The sequence below is a fragment of the Oreochromis niloticus genome, linkage group LG1, assembly GCF_001858045.2.
Source record: "Oreochromis niloticus isolate F11D_XX linkage group LG1, O_niloticus_UMD_NMBU, whole genome shotgun sequence".
In the NCBI taxonomy this organism is placed as follows: Eukaryota; Metazoa; Chordata; class Actinopteri; order Cichliformes; family Cichlidae; genus Oreochromis; species Oreochromis niloticus.
In genome coordinates, this window is record NC_031965.2 from 11,506,547 (window position 1) to 11,523,442 (window position 16,896).

Here is a 16,896-nt window from a genome sequence, read left to right on the forward strand (position 1 = left end):
TTTATATTTTAGGAGAATGGGAGCCGGTGCAGTCATCCATTAAAATGTGCAAACACCAATGGAAATATACTATATAAGGTAAAAACAGAGATTTTACAGTTCTAAAAATCTTGAAAATCAATATTTGGTATCTTCACCTTTATTCTTCAATACTTTATTTTCTTTAAGTAGTCTTCAGGAATAGATCTCCAGGCTTCGTGAAGGATATTCAAAGCTCTCTTTAGATGTTGGCTGCCTTTTGTTCTGTTCTCTGTCAAGATGATCCCACACCGCTTAAGTATTGTTGAGGTCCGGGCTCTGGAGAGGCGAGACTTTTTTTTCCCCTGTTCCTTTCTTAAGGATGGCTTTTTGACAGCCGTCTACTGTCCACTGAGACCATGAGGCCTCAGTGAAGAGTAGATGGATCAACTGAGAGTCAAATATATCTCTCAGGCCCTGTGTTGGGTCTTTGCTGCATTTTTTTAAATTCTTACTGTCAGATACTGTTCACCTGTGGTAGATATTGTTTAGCCTGTCATTTCTTCTTTTCACCTCCACTTGTCCAGTTTCCTCAATATATAAGGACACACTGCACAACATGCTGAGATATTCCAGGTTTTCAGCTAATAGCTCTTTGAAAATCACCTTGTTGGTGCAAAAATAAATATTTTATATCTGTCACAAACTGGGTTATCTTTAACATGTTTCTGCTTGTTCAGCTAAAGAAATGGGAACAAATGATATGTTTTTGTGACAGGCTGCTAGTAACAAAGTGCATAAAGATACAATTTAAAAATGGGTTCACATAACAGAGAGTTGTCTGCTATGTGTAGACACAACACTGGTTGTGTTGGCTGCATTTTTAATGCTTGAATGATTCACTGTTCAGCATCACAAATAAAAACTCTGAAAGCCTTTCAGAAAACTATTGCTCAGGAGCACTTTAAAAAAAATGAAAGTCTGACTCATTGAAGCTAAAATATAAAGAAACAAGGGGCGACTAAAGACTTTTGCACAGTATTGATGAACTTAATGAACTTGTCTTTCTTATTATTCTATAACCATTACATCTTATTCATAGTGAAAGGTTAAAATTGTCCATTGCTTCTTTAGGTAGCAGAAGTAAAGAGGTCATATTAAAACTGTGTCTGATTACTAAACTAATGTGAGGACGGTTTATTTCCAGCAGTAAAACTGCAGTAAACACGTCATGTTTCAAAACACATCAAACAGCAAACAGTCTGTTCATTTAGTCGTTAACGGTTTAATTATAAGGCTCGGAAATAAAAACATGTTTTAATGCGAAGTTGGTAAAGGCTTTCCTTGTGTCGGGATCATATTCCTTCAACTGTGAAGCTCAGAAAAAAGATTTAATATGTCTATTGATGCCCTGCCATCTACTTCCTGGCTTTTGCCCTTTGACAACTGTGATAGACTCCAGTGCTCCCGCAGCACTGAATCGGATGAACAGAAGAAAATGAACAGATGGATGTCTATTTACTTTTTTCTCTCTGTTATTTGTCAATCCCAGCTTCTGTTCTTCCTTTCTGTATGTGAAGAATTGGAATCATGCTTGTTGAGGCCTGTTTCTATGCAGCTGAAAGCCCTCAGATACTTGTGAAAAAGACACTCATAGACCTATATCGTTTTATTTGTAGGCATATTACAGGTCTTCACACCTCTTCAAAAAGAAAACAACTCCAGACATTGTGCATTCGCTGGACTCATGTTTACGGCTTCTGATTATCGTTTACTTACATTTCTGTTAAGAATTGCTTCAAATGTAAATAAAAAAAATCCCATTAATATTATAAGCACACCCTTTGCTCTGATGCAGTGCATGTTAAAAGGCACGCAGCTGTCTCGTATTGGAACAGGTTCAGTGAAACAAAGCCGACTTACTGAACTTAAAAAAAAATAAAATAATGCCATGAACCACACTGAAAACTGTCAGAAAACCATTATAGTACTGAAAGGATATAAAAAAAGCTAACTGACTATTTACAAAATTCAAGTTAATTTTATACAAAGTAAAAAGTGCATCAAATGTTTTAAAATCACCCTGCATGATTCCCAGGATGTTAATCTTAAAACGAGCAAACTCTTAAGAGATGATGCATTTAGAGGATTCTTCTCCAAGGATTAAGAAGTCTCTAAAAGTTAAACATCATGAATCTTCTTTGTTCTCTGGTGACTTTAGTTCAGTTTTCTGTCGTCATAAATTATTACACAAATTGACTGAATACATGGCAGATAAAAATTTCTTAAACTTGGAATTTTTAACATACAGTATAAGAGCTTTACATTTTGTTGTAGCTTTTGGGTGGGAAAACACCCTTGAGGTTTTTTTTTTTTTCATGTACTTTACCATAGGAGTTAAATAAATAGCCTACACATCAGGAAAAGACAAAAGAATGACTGGCTAACATTTGCCTGAAATGCAAATAGTGGCCTGAAAATCTTGAAACAGATCGACTGAAAGTGGCTCTATTCTTCTGTAGAAAACGGACAGAAAAACCACCAGAGCTCCGGCCAGAAACCGAGGCAATTAGAGCTCCAAGATCTCTGAAGAGATGACATCCAGGCCAGTGGAAGACAGACACAGAAGGCCCTAATGTCGCAACAGTGCAGGAATGCTAAGTGAGTGTGACAGTGCTGATTGTTGGGGGTCAGGGGTTGAGGCGCAGGACAGATCCAGTGCACTGAAAAAGCCTTTCTTCAGCAATAATGATCGTGTGGAGCTGTGTACGCGGTGCCACTGCAGCGGTAGGGAGCATGTGGGGGGAGGCGGATTGGTCCCTGAGTGTCGGGTCCCCTGTGGAAAGGGTGTCTGCTGGGGGCCCTCAGCCTGCGTTATCGCTCTTCTGCCACTTTGCCGTTGACCTCCTGCTCATCCTCTTCTCTTCTCTTTTGCCGTTGGAAAAATCCAAGCTGGGTGGGAGAGCAGAGATAAGTTAGATAAAAAGTAATGCTTAAAACACAAATGTGCTACAAATATTGCGAGCACTGTGCAGCACACAGATTGCATCACTTCCTTGTGACTGCAAATGTAACTGAAATTTATGCAAACTTAAGAAAAAGCTAAGAAGTTTCAGAGTGTGCGGCTGTGCTTGCAGATCTGTGAGGCTACAATGTTAATGCTGACATACTGATGTAGTCAACATGTAAAATGCTGACTATGTTCCTAATCTCCCAATAGCATGTTACCATTCACTATGTGGCACCAAACTGTAGGAGATGTAAAGTCAGACGAGGTCATTAGTCATCACCCCCTAAGGATAAAAGTAAGTAAAATTTTATTTATTGAGCAGCTTTCAAGATAAATCTCATAAAGTGATTCACAACAAGAATGGTAGAGAGCTCTGGAGTCTGTGGACCACAAAAACTCTTTTGCCTTTAGTTCTCAGTCTTGCATAAAACCAGCAGATCGAGATCATGTGACGTCAGGAACGCACTGCGGATATATGGACACAAAAGTTCACTATTGTATGGTGCTTGCCCATGAATAGCTCTAAAGGTCATAACCAGAATCTTAAAGTGGCATTAATGGGGATCCAGTGCAACTGAATTAGCAACTGTGTGACACATGAGCAGTTCGTAGACTTTAGTCAGAAGCCTCGCAGCAGCATTCTGAACAACCTGCAGACATTCCAAGGAGGTTTTGTTAAGACAAGTGAACAAAGTGAATCAATAATCCAGACATGAAGGTCCAAATAACAATTTCCAATTCAAAGTGTGACACAATGGAACTCAACTTGGAGATATTTCTTAAGTGACAACAGCAAGCGCGAACCGGAGATTAAACGCGAGCATCCAAAGTGAAGGCTGAGTCACAAGTTACACTTTCAAGGTAGAAAATGTAGGAAGGGTACCTGGAGTTTCCATTACCTTAGGCACAAATCTGTCAGGGGCACAAACTTCTGTTTTCTCTTCGTTAAATTGGAGAAAAATGTCAGCCATCCAAGTTTTAATAGATTCTAGATGCAAGATGTGCAGCTCAGAAACATCTCGGGGCTTAAAAGATATACGACTGAATATCGTCTGCACGGCAATGATAAGAAATGTCCTTAAAAGTGCTGAAAACGTGCTGAAGAAGGAGTAGATACAACAGAAACAGTACAGGCCCAACAGTGTGCTACACAGTAAGCAAGAGAAGTGGAAAATGACCTGAAATTAGAAGCAGCCACAGATAAGGATCTTTCAGACAGATTTGAAGAGACCACTCCAAAGCAGACCTCGATACACCCACACAGTGTCTCAGCCTGCCAATCTCAACGCGACGATCAACAGTATTAAAGCCAAAGATCAAGTCCAACATCGGTTAAACAGAAGATTGTCCTGTGTCACATCAAGATGTCTCTGGAGACTCCCAGAAGAGCCGTTTGTGTGGAATAAGCTCTGGAAAAGCCAGAATGGAAATGATCAAGGCTGCTGTATTTGTCCAAGACAGCTGTAAGCTGCTTAGGCACAACCTTTTCTAAAATCTTAGCAATAAATGTGAATTTTGAGATTCATTTGAAAAAACAGGCACAGCAGGTGGCGCAGGAATACCAATTTCACTAATACAGTGTTGAATACCATCACAGGATTACCTCTGCTCTTTGAAACCAGGTATGAAAAACCAGCAGCTCTCGCATCTCTCCCTGAAGCGTTAAAAAACACTGAAAGATCCTTTAAATGAAGGAGATGAATGCGTAGACGACTTGATCTCCACAAGTGCTCAACTTTTTCAACAAGAACGCTTTAATGCCGTCATTTATCCAAGGAGAAGAGTTTCAGGAGCTAATCTCAGTCAAACAGGACAGACTTATCTAAAATAGAAAGACAGTTATCGTTAAAATGATTCAGTGAGAGCTCAACATTGTTATAAGGGGATGGAAATAAATTAAAAGCAGAAAATTTATCAGCAGTAAAGGAATTTAGGATGCCGGAGCTACCCAAATATAGAGGCATGTGAAAGTTAAAGAGAGTATGGGGATGATCAGAAATAAAAATATCTTTAGAATAAATCCAAAGTTAATATTTAAACCCAAAGTAAAAACAAAGTCCAGTCTGTACCCTCGGGGTATGTTTGAGGTCAGGTATATGCTGGGGAAGATTAAAACCACAATGCTGATAAATCGAGGTTAAGTCAATGTGTGTGTGTGTGTGTGTGTGTGTGTGTGTGTGTACTGGAATCCCCAGCTACAGCCTGCCCAGATATCATGACAGTTCATCAGATCCTTTAGATATCTGCTAAAAATCAAACCTCATGGTGACTATCGCTATATTTATCACTATCACTATATATCATTTAGCTTTTTAACATCTAGTGGATCATATTTGATACATGTGATTTTGCGATTTTTTTTTAAATTTCTGCATCATCAGTGACATTTTTCTTCCCCCTGAAAAACCTAAATAAATAACACACAATACATTTTTACATTTTAATATGATACAAAAACATGAGGCAGATGCTTCGGTTCAAACTGACTTACCCTTTTCCCCATGAAACAATACATCAGGAGATCTTGTGTAAAAGATGACCTTCCCTATTTAATTATATTAATATAAGCACTGACGCTGGTGTGCTAGATTGATGATTTTCTTGTGTGTAGAAATACCACAAAATTAAAATAAGGGCGTGCTTTTAAACAGATTTGTAATATATGATGGGAGACTAGCAGCTTCTTGTAAATGTAAGCATTTCAGCCAGTAAACCCCCTCCCCCAATCACACACATACACACGTTGGGTATTCATATGTTGTGGGGACATCTAATTAACATTATGTTCTCATTAGCCCCTTACCCTAACCCAAACCAAGAAAAATGGATACCTAACCCTAACCCTTACCGTCATTTTGAGTCTAAAAATATGCCTTCAAACTTCTGGGGACCAGGATTTTGGTCCCCATAAGGGCTGTTGGTCCCCACAAAGATATGAATACACGCTCACAAACACATACAAGCAAAACAAAAAGCGCAATTCCACATATTCAGACAGATTCTTCATTTCTGTCAATGCATCCTGTGTTGAGCATAAATATGAGGCTGCCTTTATTGCTGGCTTGACCTTTACTTGACAGTAAAGGATCCAGGTGATGGATATAATACAGCCGCTTCATTATTTTTGCAGCAATATGAAATAAATAGAAAACATGCAGACAAGAGTCAAGAAATGGAAGAATCTGGCATTTTACACAGTTTTGGTACATATCTAAAGCATTTCTGTCAGACTCTTATTTAAAGGCAATATCTTATTCTCAGCCACATGATGGCAGTCTAAACCTACACTACAACAACCATCTGACCATAGCTCACATTTACAGAGCGTAAGGCAGATGAGGTAGTAGAAAAATGAGCTGACTGCAGGTTTTGACCAACCTTGTAAACAGTCATGGCAATTTGCATATTAATGAAGAAACTGACCTCACAGCTCATTGTTCGCCAGTGGTGCTAGTTTCAGTTATTGTGCAAATGTGCTGTTTATAAGGTTGGGGAAACCTGCAGTCAGCTGAGACTGAAGAAGTCACGTGGATGAGTGACAAAATATTTCTCCCACTTAAAACGCTACGTCCAGATGAACAGAATCAACTGTTTGGGAGGCTTTATGCTTTAAGGAAACATTTTAATCCCAGTGAGTGTGTTTTTTTTCCAGGATTATCATCATGAAAATGCTGGGAATCACATGCTATAGCCCCCCAAATTGTCACTCGTCAGTGACTAAAAGTGGGTATTTAGATAAATACCTCTAATAACTCAATAGCTTTTATTAAGCTAACTAAAAAACTGCAAAACGTAACTTACTTTCCATAGAGCGAGACTGAGCAGGGCTAACAATAAGAGTCCTCCCAGCGTGCTTCCAATGATAATCCAAGTAGGAATTCTGTAATCTCCCTCCTTCCTGATCTCCAGTATTATCTGTTGGACAAGATGACAACACATAAAATTTGTTTTCTCTTAAGCACGCAGACTGAATTGTACACACAGGCAGCGATAAATGGTAGTTTTGGCTTAAATATATAAGTTTAAATAAATATGATTTTTGCAGAATAGCACAATGACAATTCATGAATTTTGATAAAGGGCTGAAAAAAAGTTCTGCTTAAAAAAACGTTTTCACAGACTGATCAAGTACATCCATTCACCTTTTACAGTCTGTTTAAAAAAACATGATAATAGTGTCTGACCGTTTTAATGACCAATAGATGGCAGCAAAGATTAGTGTTTGAGTCCTGACTCATACATGTTGTGCCGCTGGTCCTTTCGGTCCCTAAGCACCACACAGCATGAGTGCTCCAATACTAACATTTACAGTGTGATTATTCACTGTTTCAGGTCTGTGCTCATGAGCTCAGCTGAAGCAGAAACTTTGTTGTTTTCTTTTTCATTTTTTAACAAAAGAGGTGCTTGATGAAAAATGTGTTTTTTTCTTCTTCTTAGTTTTCCATGAATGGTAACATTACATACGAGACACTATTTGAATACTTAAAGTCTACTGAAATAAATTTCAACAGCTGATCTCGAGAACCGGGCACATGGTAAGAATAAAATCCAGACGAGGACAGAAGTAATTTAGAGCACTGGTTGTTGCCAACTCACATGTCTGACAGGCCTCTCTTCATGTAAAAACATGGGGCTGGAGGAGGGGAGCTCCACTGATGCACTGGTCACCAGTTCCAGGATTTTAAACTTCAGCTGGAGAGGAAATCAAAACAAGCGGGCGCTTTTAACAAACAGATGACACAGCTGAAAGCACTGCAGAGCCAAAGTTTTGTAAAAAGTGATAAATAATAATTCATGCAGCCTGTGATCAGGTTTAAGCTCACCGCGTGTAAGGTATCTATTCTAAGTGCTCCAGTGATTCTAAAGGCAACGTCTCTGTAGTAAGCCACATTGACTGTGCATTGAATTGGAAGAGTTAGTGTGTTGGATTGGTTCTGTGGGAAGAAGCAGATCGAAAAAAAAAAGTTAAAAGAAAACAAGTTGAGTATTAAACTTTTATCTGGGAAAGAATTTGAGAGGTTTTATTGACTTTACCAAGCTGGAGAAGCGTGACAGGTCTTCAGGTGATGCCCTGCTCTGTGCCACATGCTGAGGTGGTAAACAGTGCGTACCATCTCTCTGAGGTGTGACATGGGGGGCAAGAAATTCCTCTTAGTGCAATAAAATGTTATGTTTCCAGAAAAGCAGTGAAATAATATGCTGATAAGCTGGAGTTTATTAGATCATGTTACTAAAAAGAATGATTATTGTTCAGTAATTAATGTAAAGTAAATGTAATGCACTGATAACATGTGATTAGGTTTGGACACTGTGTATCTGAGGTTAGTCTGCCAAGCTGACTCTGTCCTTCTTCTTTTGGCTGCTCCCTTTAGGGGAGTCCACAGCTTCCATCTCACCCTGTCCCCACATCCTCCTCTGTCACACCAACACTCTGCATGTCCTCCTTCGCTACATCCTTTAATCTTCTCTCTAGTCTTCTTCTTTTCTTCCTGCCTGGCAGCTCCATCTTCATCATCCTTTGTCCAACATATCTACCCTCCCTCATCTGTATACGTCCCAACCGTCTCAGCCTTGCCTCTATTACTTTATCTCCAAATGGCTCAACCTGAGCTGCCCTTCTCATTTCTAATCCTGTCCACTCTGGTCACTCCCAATTCAAAACGTCACAGGCTGAACCTCCAGACTCGAACATGTTAAGAGTTTCAGCAAGCTGACCTTGTCCAAAGTTTTAAGAAGACTTATTTACAGAACCTGTGAATCTGTATTATTCCAGAAAAACTTTTCAGAAATGATGAACTTCAATAGTAGAACAGGTCTGCTCAGTTCAAACCAAACAATCTTTCCCCTAAACAGTAGCAATACCACCACTGCTCTTCTGTTGTTATTTACTGCTGATATTTATGTGATTTTTAGCAGAACAATTGCAAGTACCAACTGATGATACAGGGTAAACACAAAAAAGTAAAAAAGCAAAAAGCAGCATAGGTGGAAAGGAAACTGACTGAAACCCAAGTGGCAGCTCGTCAGCTCCAAAGTGCCAAAATCTCACTGATTACATTATGTCAAGGCTTAGAGTAACAAATGATTTAGTCCTAGCCACTCTAGCAGTTACGCTGCTAATTGTCTGTAAGGCATCTTTTATGCAGCGTGTTAATATTAGCCACTGTAAGCGTCTGTTATCACACCATGGAGTGCTATAATATAAAAAAATTTGCCACATGTCCTTCATGTTCTGTTTTTGTATTAACTGACAGTAAGTGTGAAGCTCTGCACACACCTGGTCAATATGGAAGTCGGATATCTGCAGGAGCTGGTTGCCGTTTTTTGTCATTTCTGGGATCTCGATGTTCAGCTGCAAATCCTTTACCGGAAAGTATCCAAGATTCTGGATCTAAGGCACAACAGGGGGAATCGTGTAAACTATTTCCCAGCTGCAGTTTGAATTAAACTCATGGTGGTGATAGAACTGATCTCACTTGGAAGGTGAAGTTGAAAGGAGGACCGATGATGCCTGGCTCCTCCAGTGACAGCTCTGGTTTGATTTCATATCGAGTCGGATTAGAATCCCTGTCAAAGTAAATGAAGAAAAAGTAAATAAATAAACAAGCAAACAATTAACATAAAGTTCCCATTCCAGCTGCACTACTAGCATCTAATTTCCCCCACAGTTACATTCAGTATCTTCCAGATTATGCCAACACAGTTTGTTCTAGCCAACTGCACTTCTAAATTCCTCGCTTCCCAAATCAGCTCAACAGAATGTATTGTTTGGTAAAAAACAAAACAACTACAACTACAACAACACCCACACCCCGAAAGCTGACTAACCTGGTGAAGAGAAGGTCTGCCTCGTACTTCAGCGAGTAATAGATATCATTGAAATTATCGGCTTTGCTATTTTCTTCACCGTCACTGTTGAAAAGACAAAAATATTCAACAAATAGAAGTGATGATCTTACAGCGAGACGCTTATCCTTGTATTATTTTTAAATATCTTTGTTGATCATTAAAACACAGAACATTTGTCTACATGCAAAGCAAAAAATAATTGGGATGTCAATAGATATAAAGTGATGTCCATACCTGTTGGCCTCCAGGATAACCCGGAGATGATCAAGGAAGGTAGTGCGACTGAATTCGAACTCCAGGCGAAATGTTACCTACAAAGAAGAGGAAGTAGAGATTAGAAGCACACACTACCCATTTATTGCTTTTCCTAAATTATATTTCATTTGGCTATAACAAAACTCTAAAGCACTCCAGATGCTATGCTATAGAGCATTCCTAGAATAAAGGACGCAAAAGAAGTCAAGTCCGCAATAACCTACTATAATTCCCGGCTTTGACCCCAGGCAGCTGCTTGCACAGTTGTTGCTGCTTAAAGAGAGCCTGGGAATTTCCCCTCAGTTGAAGACTATGTCCACTACATACACACACATTCACTCACTCAAAACTTCCAGTGGAAGCCAGATTCAGGGCAAAATAAAAGCAGAGCAGTAAAAAGGAGACAGCCAGAAACAGAGAAGGTAATGGGTATGTATCAAAATTGGAACCCAAGTCTGCAAAGGAAGCTTGATTGGCAGCAGAATGCAGATCTAGGAGAGCAGAGTTTAGCTGAGCATTGTTTACAGTCCTCCATGGCGTAATGAAATCCTGAAGGAATGCATAACGAGGTTTACTCCAACTTCCCTCTTCCATATAGATGGACTCATTCTCGAAGCAACCACAGATTTAGCACAAATATAATGATCTCGTTGCGTATCATCTTATCCCAGATGTGGAAAATGATCCCTGTCCTCCTTTGTTAGTCCTATCGCATAACATGGGGAAGAATGGTTAACCTTGACTTCAGCCCGCTGTTTCTCTAGAAGGATGGCTGGATGAAACACAAACATAGGAATCCAGACACGCGCAAACACACATGCACACATACAGTTGTTCTGGGTTTTGAGGGCATGATTGCCCATGGTTGGAGAATGTTCGTGCATCTGCATAGCTGAACACAGAAATTCAAACAGTGCATGTTTCTCCTCTTCCTCCTCTGTGTTTCTTCAGTCTGTCTGCCTCCTTAGGCCACATTCGTTGTCAGTCGTCAAACCGCTAGTAACTAGAACCCTTCTCTCTGCATACATCCACAAAACCTAAAAACACATTTGCTTCCACGATCACGTGCAAAAGGAATCGATTTTTAGACGTCTTGTCGCTGTTGGTTGTAAAGTTTACTGAACAAACTTGTTTTACACGGGTCACAATCAGCTGGTAAGATCCAAACAAGCGTGATAACTGGCTAATTTAAAAAGCTTGCACCGAAGTTCCCACTTTCCTTCAGCTCCACGGTGGTTTGGGCTGGCTTGGCAGTGGCACTGGTGTACAATCAGCCTTGTTTAACTCTGTGCCACATTCTGAAAAGGCTCTCGACCAGAGCACATCAGTTTTGTGGCTCTGGATGCTGTTCAGGGTCAATGAGTGGGTATGAATCACTTAGTGAGCTCTAAAGGGTGACCAGGTCTGCTTGGTTCAGTTGTTTGGGAGCATTACATAGAAATTTGGGTTTACTTGTTGCCCAGGAGATCACCATTGTTTGCGATAATCACATGGTTAGGACATTTCATGAACTCTTTCAGTCACCTTCAGTCCTTCATTCCTGCATTATTAGTCAGCAGACTTCGTGTCAGTATAGAAAGCTGAAAGACTATTGTTCAGATGTCAATGAAAAACACATTTAAAAAAGGGATAACAGCTTTTAATTGCACTGACTGATGTACGACCAGTGTCATCCCTATCAAAGTCAACACAAAGATCACCCTCCTAAAAATAAAAAGTAATGCCTTGCTGTAAAATACCCCGGAAAGTGCACAGCCTCATAAATATTGTTGACTTTATAAGCCTGTGGAAAAGCTTTGTACAGCAGAAATGAATGTGAGAATCACTAACAGATGAGGAAGAAGAAATGCATCTCGGTGTCTTTCGTTCAGTCTCACCTGAATAATGCTGAGAGAAGAGCAAGTCTTATCTGTTGTGTTTACCCCGTTGCTAAGATGCATCTTCCTAATGCAATAACAATTAAATCTGATGTTTTTATACTGAAAAGAAGAAGAGGGGTCCAGACTGGCTGATTTGTTTGTCCATATTAGGGACAGCTACTTTAACCTTTAAGAAAATACCTCTAAAACACGAGAAGTCACTGTCATCATGAGTGACGACAACGGATAAGCTTTGAATGGTGTCCTAGAATCTCCATATTGCAGGTTTTTCCATAACACTGGTATGTTTTCCTCCAAATGACAATGCGCTCTCTTTTTTACATTGTGGAATTTCATTCTTTACATATAAAAAAACAACATGATGTCAAAGTAGTCCAGGTACTTTGATCCAGGTACTATCCCTGCTGCTTTGCTTTCTTAGTTGGATTCGGTGGGTGGATAATCATGTAGGTAAACAAGCACATTTAAGATGAGAATCTCCCGTTCCAGCACATCTCAAACATGCTGCGGAGGCCACTTCAGTACAGTGAACATGCTGATACAAGGAGGATGGATTCATGTTTTCAAGTTGTTTAGACCAAATTCTGAGTCAACCATCTGAATGTTGCAGCAGAAAAAAGACCAGGCAATATTTTCCCAATCTCCTGCTGTCCAGTTTTGTTGAGCCTGTGTGACTTGTGGCATCCACTTGGTGTTCTTAGCTGAAAGGGGTGGCGCACACTGTGTGGTCTTCTGTTCGTCTGTTCCAAGGTTCAAGGTGTTGTGCATGCTCTTCTCCATACATTGATTATAACAAGTGGTTGTTTGAGTTTCTGTCGTGTTTATACAGGCCTTTGTCCTCTGACCTCTGGCATCAACATGGGATTTTCACCCTGAGAACTGCTGCTGGCTGACACATATTTTCTCTTTTTCTCTGTAAACCCTAGAGATGGCTGTGTGGGAAAATCCCAGTAGATCAGCAGTTTCTGAAATACTTAGGACCAGCCCCTCTAACAACTTCAAGCATGTCACATTCAAAGTCACTTAAGTCCATGCCAACAGTCATGTTAATGTTTCAGGCTTGTGGCATTCATCAGAGCACTGATGAATATATGCAATATGATATGATGAAAGGTATAGGGCTGAAACATTAGCATGTCAGGTTGGTGTATTTGATATTTGTTAACTGAGCTGCTGCCACTTCACTGGTTGCTCAGATATTTGCATTAACGAGCACTGGAACAGGTGTACCCAATAAAGTTGCAGCACGTGTACGTGGTCCTCAATGCACGTCGTGCTCGCAGTATGCATGAACAATGACGCATTCAGGTTTAATACGGGACAGGTCTGGGGAACTATGTTTATTATTACGTATAAATGTGCTTTCTGAAGGCGATACTCTACTCATAAACATGTTGTGGCAGAGTTAAAAGTCTGGATGAAACATATTAAAGCTGCAGTTGGCTGAAAAATCTGGAGAAGACCAAAACAGGCAGAACATACAGAGCCAACATCTGGCATCTCCACCCCTTCTCTTCTAAGCAAATACAAGTTGATGAGCACAGGCAGAGACACTGAAAGAAAATTAATGCTGATTTCTGTTTTGACATAGGGGTTTGAGTTCTCTCAGATTTCTAAAGCCTGAAATCAGAGCCCAGACGAGGAGCAAGACTTTAGTTTCTTCTCGAATGATCAATTACTTTATACTGGTGTTTTGCATCAATTTTCTCCAGTGGCACCAACTAATCTTATTTGGGAATTGGTATGAAAACTGGCATACGGATGAATTTCACTGGGCTGGAAAAGCATTGCATCAGCTTTATGCTTTTCCAGACACCTCTTCAAAAACACCTAAAACATTATAATATAATAAAAAGTTACAGCTTATCAACCTGAGATGTTTTTTTAGTTAAATCTCTGATGGCAATGAATCCAATATATCCTTTTGCTGCCAATGACAATAAGCCTTATCTTATCTTATTAAAAAGTCACAACGACATATATGAATTACGTAAAGAAACATGGTTAACTCACCTGTGTTTTGGCCCTCATGAAGGGTGCGCTGACATTGCAGAGCTTCTCATTCCTCAGTTTGTCCTGGCTGTAGCACTCTATTTTGATGTCCGAGTTGTCCTGAATGAAAAATGTCACTGCTAGTCATAAATGTAGAATTTACTTCGTCTAACCTGATGGTTAAACCTCGGACTCTTTGGAGTAACGTAGACCTTTTAGGCTATTTGAGAACATCTGTCCTGATAAACCACATGAAGAGTTTAAGGTCATGATAACACACCTTGACAATGAGGCTAGAAAAGTGCAGATTGGGTGTGTAGGTGATGTTGAGGCGAGCGTTGTATGCGTTCTCTCCTTTGTTCTCCAGCCGAACATCCACCACCATCCTCCGCCTGGTTGCCTCTAGCACCCTCAGAGATCCCTCCGTCTCCCCTTCGCTTTGACGGCGACAGAAGGCACCACGAGACTGTACGGACTGTGCACAGAACTGTCTGGGAGGCAGCGAGGAAGGAAGGCATCGCATTATTTATTTACTCGTTGCAAGTGTGCAAATAAAATTTGTCCGACTGTGCGACCGTAAGCATGGTGATGAATATGCGTATACCTACTTTGGAGTCATCAGGTCATTCATGCTCTGCAGCGCCAGGTCAGGGATGCAGCGATCGTCCTCGTCACAGCCGTTCCAAAAGGGCAGCTTACCAAAGAGACGAGATCTTTTTACATCACAGAACTACTGCTGCTTCATATTTTACCCAGATGATGATTGATTTCCCTCGTTTTTTGTTGTATTCTCTTTCTCAGGAGGCTCATATTAATCATGGCCAAATTATCTAAATATCGAGGTCAGTATATGTGTTAAACATCTACTGCTCGAACTACTTGGTTGGAGATATTTTTCTTTACAGGCATACAGCTCTGAAAAGCCTCATCCACCTGCTGTCCAAACCTCTTTGAACAATGCTTCATGCAAAGCTAGAATAGCTATGTAGCTGAGCATATTATGTGCATGTTGAAATATAGGACATGGTCAGATTGTCTCTTACCTCAGTCTTCACCACAGTAGGCCAGCTGTCATCTAGAACTGGTGCGTTTTCTGGATCTTGTAGTGCCACTTGTACAGTGAACACTATGGGTCTGGCGTAGTCGGTCGTTTCCTAATGTAAAAATGTTATTTTTTAGAAATTAACCAGCAGATTTTCTGTATTATAACACTTTGTCTGTGACACTCAAATATCTATGTTTTGCTTTAAACAAGTTTATACATGTATGTTTTAGATTTTAGCCAGTGACTAACATCCATAGTGATATTTTGTGAGCGATTCTGCCAGAACTGTTTTGATTATGAAATGATTTGTGAGAAGAAAAGCAACCAAAATAACATTAAAACCGAATCTCACCATGACGTGAAAGTAGATGTGTTCGCAGGTCTCTTCTCCCGGAAGGAGGGTCAAGTTTTGAGGCTGCATCTTATTCGGGTTATCCAACATTGCCCGAGGATTGTAACGTTTCTCCGCGATAGAGACATTGTACTTGATCCCTAGTGGGTTGTGGGAAGGATTAAGATATTACATTTCTATATGAAACCGTGAAAAATCCTGTTTGTGTTTTTAAGACAGACAGGCTTCTGTTCTTACTTATGTTAGTACAGAGTAATTGATAAATGGCAGCAAAAGGACATGGTGAATGACATCATTGTAGCACTGCAATGCAATATCAGCTTGGCTCTTAACATACGCTACATGTGTGACCAACACATATAAGAATCCAAACCCTTTGGCCTCAGTACTGACTCATTTCCAAACCGCATTGTTTCAGAGGCTTTCATGGCATGAGGAAAAATCTACCAAGGCTAAACTCATGCATGTGTTATGTTTGAGGTCAGCTAGAGAAGCTGACAGAGCTGCAGAGATCTCAATATGTTACGCACAAAAGATCCGTGCAGATAACGGATATGACATTTGGAACTTTTTCTGTCCTTTTCACCACATTGCAATTACCAGTAAACGTTTTTCCTCTTTAGATGAGGAGAGCTGCAAGTTCCAAAGCAATTTTTCATCATCAGTCTTTAACTTGTACTTTTCCACTCTGAAAAAGTGTTGAGATACATAGCAACGCAGTACTTTCGCAGAATTCCTGTAGAGGAATTCTTTAGTCAGTCTGTCTGTTTAAAGAGCTCGCTATAAGACACTCTGAATAGATATTTGCATAAAAATGAATGGCTGAAAAAAAAAATCATTTTATGCAACAGACCACAGAGATTTCACAAACAGCAGCACATCTGCCATCCATTACTACCCAGACACGACAATGAAAGGAAAATTAAATAAACGTGTTCCACTGTATGCAACCATGAAGGGTAAGTTACCTCCCTCTGTTCCTCCTCTCCTCTGTTTTGGCACATATGATAGATATGATAAAGATGCCACGGGGTCAAGAGGTTAACTCTGAACATGCTCCACTACACCTCTCCTTCCTCCGCCACTGAGCCCTGCTTCACTGTGAAACTGGACCCCGCCATGATAGCTATTAAAACAAACTGCGAGCTGAAAAAAACACTGCACTTAAATGCATGTGGGTTGCTTTTGGTGGCACAGCACATTTTTGCAGACTTGAGTTATCTGGGAGCTTTCACCACCATCAAACAAATCTCTCTATTTTGAGGAAGCCGAATGCAGCCGAGCAGAGATAAACTTCCAGATGCATTCCTGACAGCGCTCGCACACGAAAAGGAACATTTGATAGCGCCACAGTCGCTCAGATACGGTGGTTTTTTGAAGGCAGCAACATTAGCTTTGGCAGAGGAACAACAGTGAGATCAGAACCTCTTATGCTAGAAAAGAAACATTTTACTTTGGCACCACTACAAGTAAAAGGAGTTTTTATGGGCAGCCATATGCTGAAAAGTGCATTGAAGCAAGGACATGAAAGATATATAAATATATGCATACATAA

General features: G+C 40.1%; 1 protein-coding gene across 1 annotated transcript in view; it reads right to left on the reverse strand.

The window, feature by feature from the left end:
* Nucleotides 1–1,612: 1,612 nt before the first annotated feature.
* Nucleotides 1,613–16,896, reverse strand: part of itga11a (integrin, alpha 11a) — a 51,177-nt gene continuing 35,893 nt past the window's right edge. The window contains exons 17-30 of the mRNA XM_013274712.3: nt 15,342–15,481; nt 14,988–15,098; nt 14,553–14,638; nt 14,225–14,435; nt 13,966–14,064; nt 10,052–10,128; nt 9,797–9,880; nt 9,445–9,535; nt 9,246–9,359; nt 8,003–8,086; nt 7,792–7,902; nt 7,565–7,660; nt 6,770–6,883; nt 1,613–2,910 (exon numbers count right to left, since the gene is read on the reverse strand). Coding sequence (XP_013130166.1) covers nt 2,833–2,910; nt 6,770–6,883; nt 7,565–7,660; nt 7,792–7,902; nt 8,003–8,086; nt 9,246–9,359; nt 9,445–9,535; nt 9,797–9,880; nt 10,052–10,128; nt 13,966–14,064; nt 14,225–14,435; nt 14,553–14,638; nt 14,988–15,098; nt 15,342–15,481 — 1,496 coding nt within the window. The 3' untranslated portion in view covers nt 1,613–2,832. The remainder of the gene's footprint in view (nt 2,911–6,769; nt 6,884–7,564; nt 7,661–7,791; nt 7,903–8,002; nt 8,087–9,245; nt 9,360–9,444; nt 9,536–9,796; nt 9,881–10,051; nt 10,129–13,965; nt 14,065–14,224; nt 14,436–14,552; nt 14,639–14,987; nt 15,099–15,341; nt 15,482–16,896) is intronic.